We start from the raw sequence: 15,371 nt of genomic DNA on the forward strand, positions 1-15,371 counted from the left end.
TTTACATCATTAAATAGATGATTGTAGAGTGTGTTGATGCTTCTGTATCCAGGAAGTTGTATCCAACTTCTTGTTTTAATTAATATTTATTTTTCTTACAAATGTAAGATACAAACAATGTATATATATTATAGAAAATTTGGAAAATATGAAAAATAGGCAAAAAAATATATTAGCCATCTTGTCAACTGGAAATCACCTTATTTTGTTTGTTTGTTTTAAAACAAAATTGGGGTTATACTGTTCAGCTTTCTTAAAATTTTTATTATGGAGAATTTTTAAACATACATTTTTATAGGCAGAATAGCAGACAACCATCATATACCAGTCACTTAGCCCCAGCAACCATCATTCTTACTGGTCAGTAGATTGCCTTTTTTTCATTTAGCAGTATATTGTGAATATATTCATATATCTTTGAATATGCTTCTAAAATACTTATTTTAGTCATTCCTTGCTTCTTTAGGTATTATACCATAGATGATTTCATATTATATGTCAAATCTTCAGAGAGATCTCAAAGCTTGTTCAACTGAGTAATAGCTCTTGGTGTTGGGTTTGTGCCATGCTGTTGAAAAAAATAAAGGAATGCAATGAGATGAGCATGATTTAGTTTGCTACATAAAAGGAACAACATCAACCTGAACAGCACTGTATTTTATAAGTCACAGTTTTGTCTTGATTTGCAGTTCACAGCAACCCAATGGACATGCCTGGAAGAGAGCTGAATGAGGACAGAGACAGTGGCATAGCACGCTCTGGTAATGACAGGTTCATGTATTAATCCAATTTTTGATGAGATCACTGTTAGCTGACATTGATTTCCTTTTTTATCTTTAATTTTATCAGCCAGTTTTATGTGCACAGTTTGTTAGTATTGATATTAGCCTTACAAGAGGATGGTAGAAACAGCAGAGATAAATATTTTAAATTTAAAAATTTTTCATGTTTAATGGTAAATGTGCCTGGTGGAACATGGCCTGGATGAATACACGCTGGCTTAGGCTTAGCCAGTGTAAGAAAAATAATATTGCTCAAGAGACTGCTTAGAGAGCATAGTAGAAAAAACACATTTGCTTATATCTGTTTTCTCCTAACTAGGGTTTAAAGTGTCAGACTGTCTCTTGCCCAGAGGAGCTTAGGCATTTTGAGCCAGTGTTATACATATTTCTTTGAAATACGTACTCTTCCAAAATTTGACAAAGTTTTATTGAAACATTGTGAGGATTAAAAAGAAAAAAACAAAAAAAAACCCAGATTCTATCCTTAACGAGCACAGCTTCTAATGAGAGAATAGCCAGGAAAATCATCTGTCATAGTTTATTGTTTGAGGTGTTCTGTGATAGACCTGTGGAGAGGTTCAGAAAAACGGCACCTAACTTAGCCTGGGCAAGGGGCAGGGTGTGAGTAAAGCTTTACAGAGTGTTGATACTTGAAATAAATAGGAGTTATCTGGCCAAAGGCATGAAAGAAGGACATTTCAGTTAAAAGGAAAAGTGTCAGGGCTCAGAGATCAGCATAAGAGAAAGGTGGAGTACTCTTAAGTTTGAATTATTGTTGGGTATGAGAAACTTTATCCACTGGGATTATCTGTATGTGTTGTCACATTGCATGGCTCTGCTATCTAAATTGTTCACAAGTCAGTTTTGAGTCTGGATGGAGACTCCAAACTTCCCATATATTGTAATCCCTAGTTATGCATGAGAAATTTCAAGAAAATTTTTCAGATACCTGGACTCTACTCTTGAAGATTCTTGATTTACCCTAGAGAAAGGCTTAGGCATCTGTATTTGAGGAACAAAAAATGAAAAACTCAACCACTGATTCTGATGGACAGCTCGAGTTAAGAACCACTACTCTAATAGGAGAAGTCTCATCTTTCAAATAATCTCACCCTTCTTTTCTAATTGAGTTATTTTTGTTCTTAGGAACTAATCTAGAGTGTATTTCTCTTAATACTGTTTGCATCTATGTAATCTAGAGATTTCGTTTTCTGTGGCAGGAATTTAGTTTTCATTATTTATCCAAGATTTCAGAAGTGATAAATTAATGTCTCTATACTTCATTTTCTTCATCTGTAAATTGAAGGGCCTGGCAAGACTGATCTGTAAAGCTTCTTCAAGCCATTGAATTCATATATGCTGTTTAAGTTAATTGTATATTTTCTTCCTTTTTCTGATTGTGTTATTTTTAATAACAGAATTTGATAAAACAGAGCTTTTCCAAATTTAGAGTAACATTTGATTTCTCACAGAAGCCATACCCAGATTAGTTATACATGCCTAAACTTAGACTACAAAGTTTTATACTACTAATTGATAAAATGTGGTATTTTCAAGAAAGTAGTCCAGAATTAATTCATTGGCGGCCCAGATGTTTGCATGGCACATAGAGCTCTCCCCTTTACCGTTGAATTTGTCAGAATTCAAATGAACATATTTTCATAATGATAATCTCTTAGTTTTCAGTCCCGGTGTCCAAAATAATATATCATCTGGCATGTATCTTTTTATAGATGATAATAATACTTCCCTTTTGATTATTTTACAAATTTTCAGTGTGTGTTTATAATGATGAAAATGGGAATCTATAATATTTCTAAACAAAAGCAAGCCCTTGAGGTCTTTTTCTCTCTAGATTAAGTGGAGAGAAGGAGAGAATCCCCCCATAAAAGAAAGGATTTTAGCTTTTAATACCCCAGGCAGGAAACAGAGCTTTTGGATTGCAGAGAAGGGTTTTCAGAAGAGAATAATTTCCATAGTTAGGGGATTACAGCACTTATAATCAGAGTGGACTCTATTGGGATGTGTCTGTTCCAGAGAGCAGTGTTCCAGAGAGCAATCTATAGGATTTACTCTTTCTTGGAGCTTGATAGGTATAGTCATGACTCTTGGTAAAAGTACCCAAGCATTCAGAGGTGGCTACCTATGCACAAGTGATCCATGAGTACTTCTTTTTTTTTTTTTTTTTTGGCCGCCACGCAGCATGTGGCATCTTAGTTGCCCGACCAGGGATCGAACCTGTGCCCCCTGCATTGGAATTGTGGAGTCTTAACCACTGGACCGCCCCGGAAGTCCCTCCATGAGTACTTTTTTTTTGTGTGTGGTACGCGGGCCTCTCACTGTTATGGCCTCTCCCGTGGCAGAGCACAGGCTCCAGACGCGCAGGCTCAGTGGCCATGGCTCACAGGCCCAGCCACTCCGCGGCATGTGGGATCTTCCCGGACCGGGGCATGAACTCGTGTCCCCTGCATCGGCAGGTGGACTCTCAACCACTGTGCCACCAGAGAAGCCCCACTCCATGAGTACTTTTAAATGATGTTTTAAATGGCATTCAAACACTTATTTTCAAATTAGCTTTTGTTCTTAAAATCCAGCTGCTGCATTGGAATTGAACTGCATCGTATTTAATTTAAGGACTAAGGATTCAGCTAAGCTAGGAGACAGTGTCATGGCCAAAGGAATAAAGCTTTATTTCAAAGTAGCATTTTCGTCTGGGGTGGGGGTGGGGAAGGTAAGGATGTCAAAAGGGGATTGTATCAGGGTCTCTTGCCAGCTCACTTTTAGTATGTGATTTTTTTTCTGGGATCTTGTTCCAACAATGATGTATTTTTTTAAATGGAAATTTTAGAGCCTCATTCAGCAAAATGGAAAATTTGAGTCACTCTTAAATTTGTTAAAAAGAAATCTGTTCTTGTTTTTAGTAATTATTAACTTATACATTATACTTGTTCTTACTCTGACTTGACAGCATCTCTCAGCAGCTTGCTTATTACACCATTTCCCTCTCCAAACTCCTCACTTACCCGAAGTTGTGCCAGCAGCTACCAGCGACGCTGGCGACGTAGCCAAACAACAAGTTTGGAGAATGGGGTGTTTCCTAGATGGTAAGTTGGGACTTTTTTTTTTTGCGGTACGCGGGCCTCTCACTGTTGTGGCCTCTCCTGTTGCGGAGCACAGGCTCCGGATGCGCAGGCTCAGCGGCCATGACTCACGGGCCTAGCCGCTCCGCGGCATGCGGGATCTTCCTGGACCGGGGCACGAACCCGTGTCCCCTGCATCGGCAGGTGGACTCTCAACCACTGCGCCACCAGGGAAGGCCGGGACTTTTAATTTACCACAAGATTGAATAGTTCCTTTAACACAATTGTGTATGTTAAGAGCCTGGACCTTGTATTTTGTATTTTTCAAGTCTGGAACTGGAAACTTTTAAAGTGTACTACATTTTAAAAAATTGTGGTAAGTTATGCATAACATACAATTTACTATTTTAACCATTATTAGCTGTATAGTTCAGTGGCATTAAGTACCTTCACATTGTTGTGCAGCCATAGCCATTCACGTCCAGAACTTTATCTCCACAAACTGAACCTTTATACACATTAAGCAATAATTCCCCATTCCTCCCTCCCCTTAGCCCCTGGGAACTACTATGCTATTTTTTTTCTCTGTAAATTTGATTGCTCTACATACCTCATATAAGTGGAATCATAGAATATTTATCCTTTTATGTCTGCCTTATTCCACTTTAGCATGCCTTCAGGGTTCACCCATATTGTAACATGTATCAGAATTTCATTTTTTTTTATGACTAACATTCCATTGTATATACATATACATTCCATGGTATATACATTTTGTTTATCCACTCATCTGTCCTTGGACATTTGGAGTGCTTCCACCTTTTGGCTGTTGTGAATATGCTGATATGAACGTGAGTCTACAAATGCCTTTCAAGTCTCCACTTTCAGTTCTTTTGGTTATATGCCCAGAAGTGGAATTTCTGGATCATATCATAATTCTCTGTTGAAGTTTTTAAGGAACTGCCATACTCTTCACCACAGTGGCTGTACCATTTTACTTTCATTCCCCCTAGAAATGGCCAGGGTGTTTTTTTGTTTTTGGCCACGCTGCATATCTTAGTTCCCTGACCAGGGATTGAACACGTGTCCCCTGCACTGAAAGCGTGGAGTACTAACAACTGTACCGCTAAGAAATTTCCCTGACTAGAACTGCACAAGAGTTCTAATTTCTCCACATCCTCACCAGTAGTTAATTTCCTTTTTTTTTTTTATTTTTAATAATAACCATCCTTATGGGTGTGAAGTGGTATCTCCTTGTAGTTTCAATTTGCATTTACCTGATGGCTAGTGATGTTGAGCATGTTTTTGCTTTCTTATGGGCCATACGTATGTTTTCTTTGGAGATAGTCTATTCAAGTGTTTTACCCATTTTTAAATCAGGTGTTTTTTTTGGTGGTTGTTGTTGAATTGTAGGAGTTCTTTATATATTTCTGGATATGAATTCCTTATCAGATATATGCTTTGCAAATATTTTGTCCCATTTGATTAGTTACCCATTTATTCTGTTGATAGTTTCTTTTGATACACAACAGTTTTTCATTTTTATGTAGCCCAATTTATTTATTTTTTTCTTCTGTTGCCTTTACCTTTGGTGTCATATCCAAGAAACCATTGCCATATCCAGCGTCATGAAGCTTTTACCCTATGTTTTCTTCTAAGGGTTTTATAGTTTTAACTCTTCTGTTTTGGTCTTTGATCCATTTACTGCATGTTTTGATATTTCAGTTTTTCATGTTTCTGTTTTGGCAAGTTAATTCATTCTTGATAGATTTTTTTTTTTTAGTCTGTGTTAAGTACAGCTAAAGATGATGAAGCTTCTTGTTTCCTTTTTTATTCACTCCCTTTATTCCTTCACCTTTGATTTTATTCCTGGAATCTAAAGGGGAGATAAGTATATTCTAGAACAGTGAAGAGATTATATCAGACTCATCTATAAACCTTAAAATTCAGGCTCTTTTAGGTTGGTTATACATTGGGATTATCTACTTTTTTAGTGACTTCTAATTGAACAAAAATGTTTCCAATCTGACTCTCTATTAAAATTTCTTACAAAAATATGAGTATAAAGGAATAGCCAGTAGATTTCTCAAAGAAATACACAATTGGTATGGATTTTTAGGTTTACTTGATAAAACACTGGAAGACCTTTAGCTTGCCTACATTTAATTAGCAAGGGGATTGAATTGTGAATTTAATTATTTTTATATTTTTTTAAAATGAAAAACCATTTATTTTTAAGGTCTATAGAAGAAAGTTTTAATCTGTCAGAGGAGAGCTGTGGCCCTAACCCAGGGATTGTGAGGAAAAAGAAGATTGCAATTGGGGTAATCTTTTCATTATCCAAAGATGAAGATGAAAGTAACAAATTTAATGAATTCTTTTTTTCACATTTTCCTCTGTTTGAAAGCCACATGAACAAATTAAAGAGTGCAATAGAACAGGTAAGCATAGTTATGTTTATGGTTTATTTATATTTTTTATTTTATTTTCCTTTGAATCTTATTCTCTTGCTTAAGCATTGTGTTTATTCATTTGGCAGAAAAATTAACAGAATCTGTGCAGGTACCCTACAAAGTGATCTGAGAGATGCAAAGTAGACTTCAGCTCCTTTTAAGAAGCCTACTACCTAAAAAAAAGTTGTAAGGTCATTTATCCATTCAATAAATAAGTATTTGAGGGCCTAGAATGTGGCAGGCACTATTCTAGCAACTGAGGATAAGATGTGAAAAAAAGCAACACTCCTGACCTCATGGCATAGAAAATAAACAAATGAATATATAAGATTTTAGATGGTAATAAGTGCTATGGAGAAAAATAAAACAGAGAAAGCTTTTTAAGGAATGCTGGATGGAAGGATTACAAATTTTTATAAGATAGTCAAGAAAGCTCCTGATAAAATGACATATGGTCCAGAGATATGGAGGAAGTCAGCTATAACCATCTGAGAGAAGAATGCTCCAGGAGGGGCAAAGGAGTAAGCCTGATGCTTGAGCATCAGCAAGGAGGAGTAAGGATGCCAAAGTGGCTAAGTTAGAAATAGGACCAGATCATGTAGGAATTTATAGGATACCATGGTATGAGCATTGGCATTTACTCTTAAGAAAGATGGGAAACCATTGGAGTGTTTTGAGCAGGGAAATGACATTATTCATGAGAATCACTCTTACTGCTGATGGAGAATAGATTTCAGGGGCAAAGGTGGATGCTTTGGGATCAGTTACAAGGCTGTTGAAGTAATTCAGGTGAGAGATGGTGGATACTTAAAGCACTTTCGTGATGGAATTGGTGACAAGTGGTTGGATTCTGGATATTTTTGGAAATAGAGCTAAGGAGATTAGCTGATGGACCGAATTGGGGTTAAGAGAAAGAATAATAGAGGTTGACTTGGGATTTTTCTTTTGAGCAGTAAGAAGGATGGAATTGCCAGTACTAAAATGGGAAAACTACAAATGGAACAGGTTTGGTGGAGGAAGATCAGCAGTTTGTTTGCAGTGCCTCCTGTACATCCAAGTTGTTGTGAGTCTAGAGTTTAGGGGAAAGGTCCAGGCTGGACAGTCACCAGTGTATATATGGTATTTTAAGCCAAGAAATTGATTGAGAGAGAGAAGAGAGGAGAGGAGATCCTAGGCCTGATTTGTAGAGCGTTTCAGTAGTTAAAATTTGAGTAATTGAGAACCAGCAGGAGAGACTGAGGATTGGCCATTCAAATAGGAGGAAAAACAAGAGAGAGTACTTTTAGGGGTGAGCCAGGTGAAGAAAGTAGTTTAAGAAGTTAGGAGTGATCAGTTGTGTCAAATGCTGCTGATAGTGCATGTAATAAATTGATGTAACGTAAGAAAATTGTGAATATACGATAGAACATAAAGATAACTAAAAAAGAAGGAAAATCAAAGTTTTTTAGGAGTTCATAGGGAAGAAAAATGACTTCCTACTGGGAAGATGTTTCATTTGAACTGTATCTTAAAGGATGTGTAGGATCTTTTAAACAAAGTTTTGAAAAATGGATATTGCAGAATAACAAGAAAAATTGATATCCTTGTCGCCCAAGGATAACTCATTAACATTTTGCTGAAAGTCTTACCCAGGCCTTTTCTATGTGTATTGTACTTTTACTTGATTGGGACTGTGCTGTGTTCATGCTGTTTTAATTATGTGCCCATTTTGAAAAATTCATCATTGTTAACATACACATTTCTCATTTTAAATGGTTCTTGAATATATTTTAGTGGCTTTCCTCCATTTAAATAACTCTTTTATTAGGTCATTTCTGCTTTTTCACAGTTATAGCTACATTGCAGTTAACATCTTGGTGAATTTTCCAGATTATATTTTATAAGAGATTCCTATAAGTTGAACTATCAGTGGGTGTAACTAAAGTTCTTAATCCCTGTGACAATATGCAGAAAGGAAAAGATACAAAGAGGAGTAGTGAGTGATATGGCTGGCAGAGCTAATGGTGACCAGATCACAGAGAGTCTAGAATGCTTGCCAGAATTTTTGACTTCGTTAGGCTGTCTTCAAATTGTACTATAGGAACATTATTTTGGCAGTATGTTTAAAAGAGACTAGTAAAAGAGAGTAGAGATGCGAGACCAATTAGAATGTTCTAGAAAGCAGAGGATGCATTTCAGTAACTCATTAGTGTCTGAGGATCATCTGCCTCTAGAGAAGACACTATATTAGTTATTTACATTAAATCTGTTAAAGACAAATAGATTATTAGCAGTACCTTTTTACTGAGCAGATGAGTAAAGTACATTTTCATTTACTTTTTCAGAAGTTCAGCACTGGTGACATTTTCTACAGTTTGCTGCAGTCTCTTTTTGTAGTCTGTTGTTGCCAAAGTCAATACATGGAATATTAAGCTGTGGTTGAACTGACATTTCAGTTACTTGCAGAAGTGTTTAAACTTTGTATAAAACTTGAAATATTCAGGCACTATAGAACTCATTAAACATTACTTTTTAAATGTTTTAATGTTTTGTTCATTCTATACCGAAAGTGCACATTGCAGTACTTAGAGTTGTGTGGATGTTTGTTCAAGTTTAACATCTTATTTCTTAATAAAGCTGAAAGATAAAGCTGAGTGAATACTTTCATATAAATGAATAGGACTTAGTTTAGAACGTTCTGTAGTTGGTAATTAATCATAGAATGTAGTAAACACTGAATCATCCAAATAAGTTATCTTCTAGGGCCAGTTTTCAAACTATCACTTACTTATTTTTTTAATGAAAATCTATGGATGCTGTTTCTGAGCACTGTGGGAATTATTTCAAAGTCTGCGCTACCTTTTGAGATCTATAATGTAAAATTTTTTATTGTTGGTAAAATTAAGGAAGAATACTGCTCGATTCTAGCTAAAGAATATTCCTTTATAAATTGGGAGTCTCTCAGCAGTTAGTGAAAACATAAAGTTAACTGTCACTTTAACCCTATTGAAGCTTTTGGATGAACGTGAACGATTCTGGCCTGAAGTAGTCTAACATTTTCTTAAATATATGTTTAAACATTTTAAAAATAATGTGTAATTACATGAGTAATGCATAATTACATATTTTTGAAAAAGTTTTAAAAATTTCAAAGTTCTTTCTGATATCCATATTCTAATCCTGATCCCCTTTTTGTCTACCTAAAGCAGGACTTATCAACTTTGGCTAAATATGTTTTTAAGAAAGCAGATATTACTAATAACTTGATACATCTTTCAGTAGCATCTTTATATTTTAGATTTTAAAAAAGGATTTAGTTAACAGAACCATTGTTTATGAAATATTAGTGAAACCCAGGAGCTGTTGTTACTGACTTATCATTTTATGATCTGTTTGGGAGAAAAAAGTTTTCTGTAACCCAGAAACTGTCAACATCATCCTCGTTGTGTGTTGACATTCTGTGGTTTGACAGTTAAGTAAGAGGCTTACCATTGGAGGAATTTGAATTTTATTATACTCATTAAATGACCAAAGGTGCAAAAAAAATAAAATAAAAGAAAGCCACTAGAAATATGTGTGCCTTCTTTATGTATATCTAGTTAAGAATGATGGGTAGAATGTTGTGGAAATATGTGACTTTGTCTTTTACTTTTTCTCCCCCCATATTTTGCCCATGATCAGTATAAGAATTAACTATTTGATTGCTTTCAAGGCTATGAAAATGAGCCGGAGATCAGCTGATGCCAGTCAGAGGAGTTTGGCATATAATCGAATAGTTGATGCCCTAAATGAATTCAGGTACCTATTCTCCAGCTTTTCATAATATAGAATTGTTTCGCAGTGTACACTGGAAAATTTATTTATTTTATTAACTTATTCTAATAAAATTTAATTCTTTAAATTTCTCTGTCCCATAGTCAAATGAGGGTGTAATTCAGTGGGCCATTGACTCCTTTGTTATTAAATATAAAAGTGCTTCGAATTCAGGCACACGTGGGAGGAGTCAGTGGTATGGTTTCTAGCACTGGACCACTAGACAAGCAGATATGACCAGAAGAGACCCTTGTTTTAGCAGAAATGTGCTTTGTCCTTTGTTGGGCTCCTAGATGTAGGGACTGGTTAAGTGTTATTTAACCAGTGATGGTAATCACATGTTCTTAGATACGTGGAATACAAAGATACACGGATATAGGGAATATGAACTTGATGTTCCATATTACTCTGTTGCTTAATCCTTTCTCTAGCAGTATTTTCTGACACAACAAAGCTTGGAGCCTGAAGCTCCAGCAAGTGCTGTAACTGCACTCTAATTATGGCAAGGAAACATATTACATATGAACTTATGTTGGGAATCACGCTAAATGACTGATGTGTTTCTGTCTCAAAGAGATTCATTTCAGTTTTACTTCATCCTCTCATCCTCTCAGTCTTTCCTCCTTTAGACTGGAGAAATAGTATAACACTTAGCCCAAGAACTCAGACTTTAGTACCTGACTGACAGACCTGTGGGCTAACCCTGGCTCTGCCTTTGATTTGTTAGCATTTTTGACCTTTAGTTTTCTAATGTAATACCTGTGAATTCAATTTAGTAATAATCTAATAGATTGTTGTAAAGATAGAATGAGATAATGTATGTAAAGTACTTAGCAGAAGACCCAACATTAATGTGACTGCTGTTTTCTATGACAAATATAACCTACAGCAGTGCTTCTTAAAAGTCATTCACAGCTCACCTTCACAGTATTGCCAAATCTGCATATCATCTATGCCATTTTAATTTGATGTTTCTCTTTAAACTGACCCTATTTTATACCTAAATAAGTGTATTTCAGAATGTGTGCATCATTACCCTAGATGGGGAATCACCCTTCTTTGCTGTAATAAGCAAGCTGTAAAAATGAATGCATAATAATCAAAATTAAAAATATGTATCTGTGTACACATAAGGTTTATTATCACCAGTAGTCCATGTACCTCACTTTTATTCATTGGCTTGTGTTGTATGGTCCCTTATTGGGTTAGGGGTCTTCTGAATTGTTTGCTTAAATATGAACTGTTACATTTTGAAGTGAAAGCCTATTTTAGCCTGTGATATTGCAGGATTGCTATTGTGAAAGTGTAGGCATGTCATGTAATATACTTTTTTTTTTTAATGGAAATGACTAAGGAGTTGTGTATTTAGTAAATTTGACAATAAGAGAGAACTCATGTTTATTTTCAACTTTGATCCTTTTTTATTCTTCATTTTTCTCTTTTTGTGTTAAACCACAGTGAAAGTAAATCTGGTTTTTTAAACCTCTCTCAAAAGGAGAGATTTCATTGCCTCAGCCATATTCTAGACTCTTTGAATTTATGATAAAATAACTTATTTTCCTAAATAAAAGGTATGTTTTATAGAAGTGTTCTGTATGATTTTTGAGATAGAATTATAGGTAAGCATTAAATAGCAATTGTATGGTAAAAATAACCTAAATTAATATGGAATAGTTAATCATGTTTTTAATTTATTTCAGTTGAAAATGTTTACTTGGCAATTCCCTGATGGTCCAGTGGTTAGGACTCTAAGCTTTCATTGCTGAGGGTGCGGGTTCGATCCCTGGTTGGGGAACTAAGATCCTGCAAGTCGCATGACGTGGCCAAAAAGTTTTGTAAAAAATTTAAAAAAAAGAAAAAGTTTGCTTTATGACTGTTGTATAATATTCATTGGCTGGATTCAGTTATTGAGGAGGAGAAGATTTTCTAGTCATCTGTTATTCACCATAATTTTTAGGATAAAAGACGTTAAACGTGAGTTTTTAAATCTTTCTTGTGCAGTAAACACAGTGGTTAGAGGAAATGTACAGAAAAACACAGAGAATTAAATTTCAGGCTTCATTATTTCTTTTTTTGTCTTGCAAGTAATTTGTACTGGTGAAAATTATGTTAGAGCTAATATTTTCTGCCATATATTTTTGTTAACATATTCATTTTAGGCCTTTCATACGTTATCAAATGAAGCATGCTAACAAACAATACAGTATTTAAAAAATTTTTTTTATTGTGGTAAAAGTAAAACCACATTAAATTTAACATTTAACCATTTTTAAGTGTACAGCTCAGCAGTGTTAAGTACATTCACATTGTGTAACAAATCTCTATAACTTTTTCATCTTACAGCGTTAAAACTATAAACACTCAACACTAGTTTAGTAATATAGTATTTTTAAGCCATCTGTTTCTTTAGTTCATTGGCATCTTCACTCTATATATGAATTATGTGTGAAGTTATTCATAATTTCATTTGTTCATACCTTAAGAATTCAGGTTATTACATTTCTGGTGCCATTCATGATTAAATCAAGTTTTATATACATAAATGTTTCTTCTGGATGAAGTATAGAGGAAATGAAGTACATTCCCTCAATATTTCTAGACGGAATTTCAAACAAATTTAATGAGCTGACTTTGCTTGGCTGTCTGTATTATCTTCATAACTTCTCAATTCATGTAGACCTCTTTGTATGTTTCTAAAAGCTTTCATGTGAAAGCTCAAAATTTGATCATTTTATGAACATACGATTATATAAATAATTTTATGTCAGGATGTTTGCTTAAAATGAGAATTTCTTTGAGGTGTTTTGTTTTTTGGCCGCACCCTGCACATGTGGGATCTTAGTTCCCCGACCAGGAATCAAACCCACGCCCCCTGCATTGGAAGCATGGAGTCTTAACCACTGGACCACCAGGGACGTCCCAAGGTGTATTTTTTTGTTTTGTTTTATGTTTTGTTTTTTTTTGCGGCACGCGGGCCTCTCACTGTTGCGGCCTCTCCCGTTGCGGAGCACAGGCTCTGGACGCGCAGGCTCAGCGGCCATGGCTCACGGGCCCAGCTGCCCCGCGGCATGTGGGATCTTCCTGGACCAGGGCATGAACCTGTGTCCCCTGCACCGGCAGGTGGACTCTCAACCACTGTGCCACCAGGGAAGACCCTCCAAGGTGTATTTTTAAAAATTAATTTAATGATACTTTTTGTATGATTCAAGAGGTAAATTATACTGAGTTGCTTAAAGCAAATGTTAATGATTTAGGCTGCATTGGATAAATTTTCTATCAATAGATTTGATATTTCAGTAAGTGTTCTACAGTTAAAGAAAAAGAGGGACACATTAGGCTCAACATAAATGCTTTTCTATTTTATCTATGTTGAATAAAGTTACTGAGACCAGGTTAACAGGTAGGTGAGAGAACTCCAGCCAGCACACATTTTACTTGGCCTCCTTGTTTTTTACAAACATTTGAACCTTTAGGCCTTTAAGCCAGACAAGCTCTCTCTAGTTAGCCATAATCTCTATCTCTGCCAGTTGTATTAACCCATATATCGTATAATTTTGTAGCGTCCTGGCCACTGAGCATTATTAAAATTTAAACGTCTGTTTTAGGGGTTGGTGATTTATATCCACTAATCTAGACCCAATTCTCTTTTAGTCTGTAAATTCAGTCTGATTCTCTTCCATTTTCTGAAACTATCCATGTTTGTATCTTTGGAGCAAGCCCAATACAGGCTGAATAATGAACCCTCTTCTGGAGTGTTGGGAATGGGAATGAAAAACAACAAAACAAACCATGAACAAAATGGTAGATTTGGAGACGTGGCTATCTGTTATATCCTCTATTTCTTGGCCACTCTGTATTATTAATTAAGAGTGTAAATAGCTTAATTTCACATATATATGTGTATGTACATATGTAGATATATATGTGTATATACACATGTAATTAATAGACTTAATTCTAACAGTGTCAGAGTTACAGAATAATTGAGCTAACAGTTCAGAAAGTTTTTGCATATAGCTCTCTCCCCACTACCCATAGTTTCACTGATTATTACCATATTTCATTAGTGTGGTATATTTGTTACAATTAATGAACCAATATTGATACATTATTATTAACTAAAATCCGTAGTCTGCATTGAGTTCCATTCTTTGTATTGTACAGTTGGATGCGTTTTGAAAAATGCATAATGTCATGTTTCACTATTACAGTATCAGACAGAGTAGTTTCACCACTCTGAAAGTCGCCTATGCTTCACCTATCTTTTCTTTCTCCCTTCCCACCAAACCCATTGGCTACTGATCTCTGTCTATAATTTTGCCTGTTTCAGAATGTCATATTCTGGGAATCATATATAGTATGTAGCCCTTTTAGACTGGTTCTTTGACTTAGCTATATGCAGTTAAGATTCTTCTATGTCTTTTTTGTCGCTTATGGCTCATTTATATAAAAAAATTCACTGTGTAATATCCCACTGTGTGGATGTACCGCAGTTTCTCCATTCACCTCAATTGAAGGACATCTTCTTGATTGCTAGTTTTTGGTGATTATAAATAATGTTTCTCTAAACATTCATGTGCGGGGTTTTGTATAGACTTAAGTTTTCAGTTCAACTGAGTCAGTACCTAGGAGCATAATTGCTAGATGTTCACAGAAGACTGTGTTTGGATTTGTAAGAAACTGCCAACTGTCTTCTAAAGTGACTGTATCATTTTGCATTCCCACTGGCAGTTAATTAGAGTTACTGTTGTTCCATATCCTTGTCAGCATTTGATATGTCAGGTTTTGTTTTGTTTTTTTTAACCGTACTAATAGATGTGTAACAGTATTTCATTGTTTTAATTTGCAGTTTCCTAATGACATATGAGGTTGAGCATCTTTTCAAATACTTATTTGCAATCTATATATCTTTTTGGGTGAGATATCTTTTCAATCTTTCGTCCATTTTTAACTTGGTTTGTTGCTTTTATTATTGTTCAGTTTTTAGGTTTTTTTGTGTATTTTGGATATCAATCCTTTATCAGATACGTGTTTTGCAAATACTTTCTCCTAGTCTGTGGCTTGTCTTTTCATTCTTGTAATATTTTCACAGAGCAGAGTTTTAAATTTTAATGAAGTCCAACTTAACAATTTCTTTTTTTCCCTGAATAGTGCCTTTGGTGTTTTATCTAAAAATTCATTACCAAACACAAGATCATTAAGGTTTTTCACATGTTATGCTCTAGAAGTTTTATGATTTTGCATTTACATTTAGGTATATTATC

General features: G+C 35.2%; 1 protein-coding gene across 2 annotated transcripts in view; it reads left to right on the forward strand.

Moving 5' to 3' along the window:
* Positions 1 to 15,371, forward strand: part of FNIP1 (folliculin interacting protein 1) — a 132,349-nt gene that overhangs the window by 76,638 nt on the left and 40,340 nt on the right. For both annotated transcript variants that reach the window (XM_082837188.1, XM_082837189.1), the window contains 4 exons: positions 690 to 761; positions 3,751 to 3,886; positions 6,102 to 6,303; positions 10,007 to 10,092. In XM_082837188.1, coding sequence (XP_082693314.1) covers positions 690 to 761; positions 3,751 to 3,886; positions 6,102 to 6,303; positions 10,007 to 10,092 — 496 coding nt within the window. The remainder of the gene's footprint in view (positions 1 to 689; positions 762 to 3,750; positions 3,887 to 6,101; positions 6,304 to 10,006; positions 10,093 to 15,371) is intronic.

This window comes from Leucopleurus acutus (assembly GCF_964270905.1).
Source record: "Leucopleurus acutus genome assembly, chromosome: 3".
Classification (NCBI taxonomy): domain Eukaryota; kingdom Metazoa; phylum Chordata; class Mammalia; order Artiodactyla; family Delphinidae; genus Leucopleurus; species Leucopleurus acutus.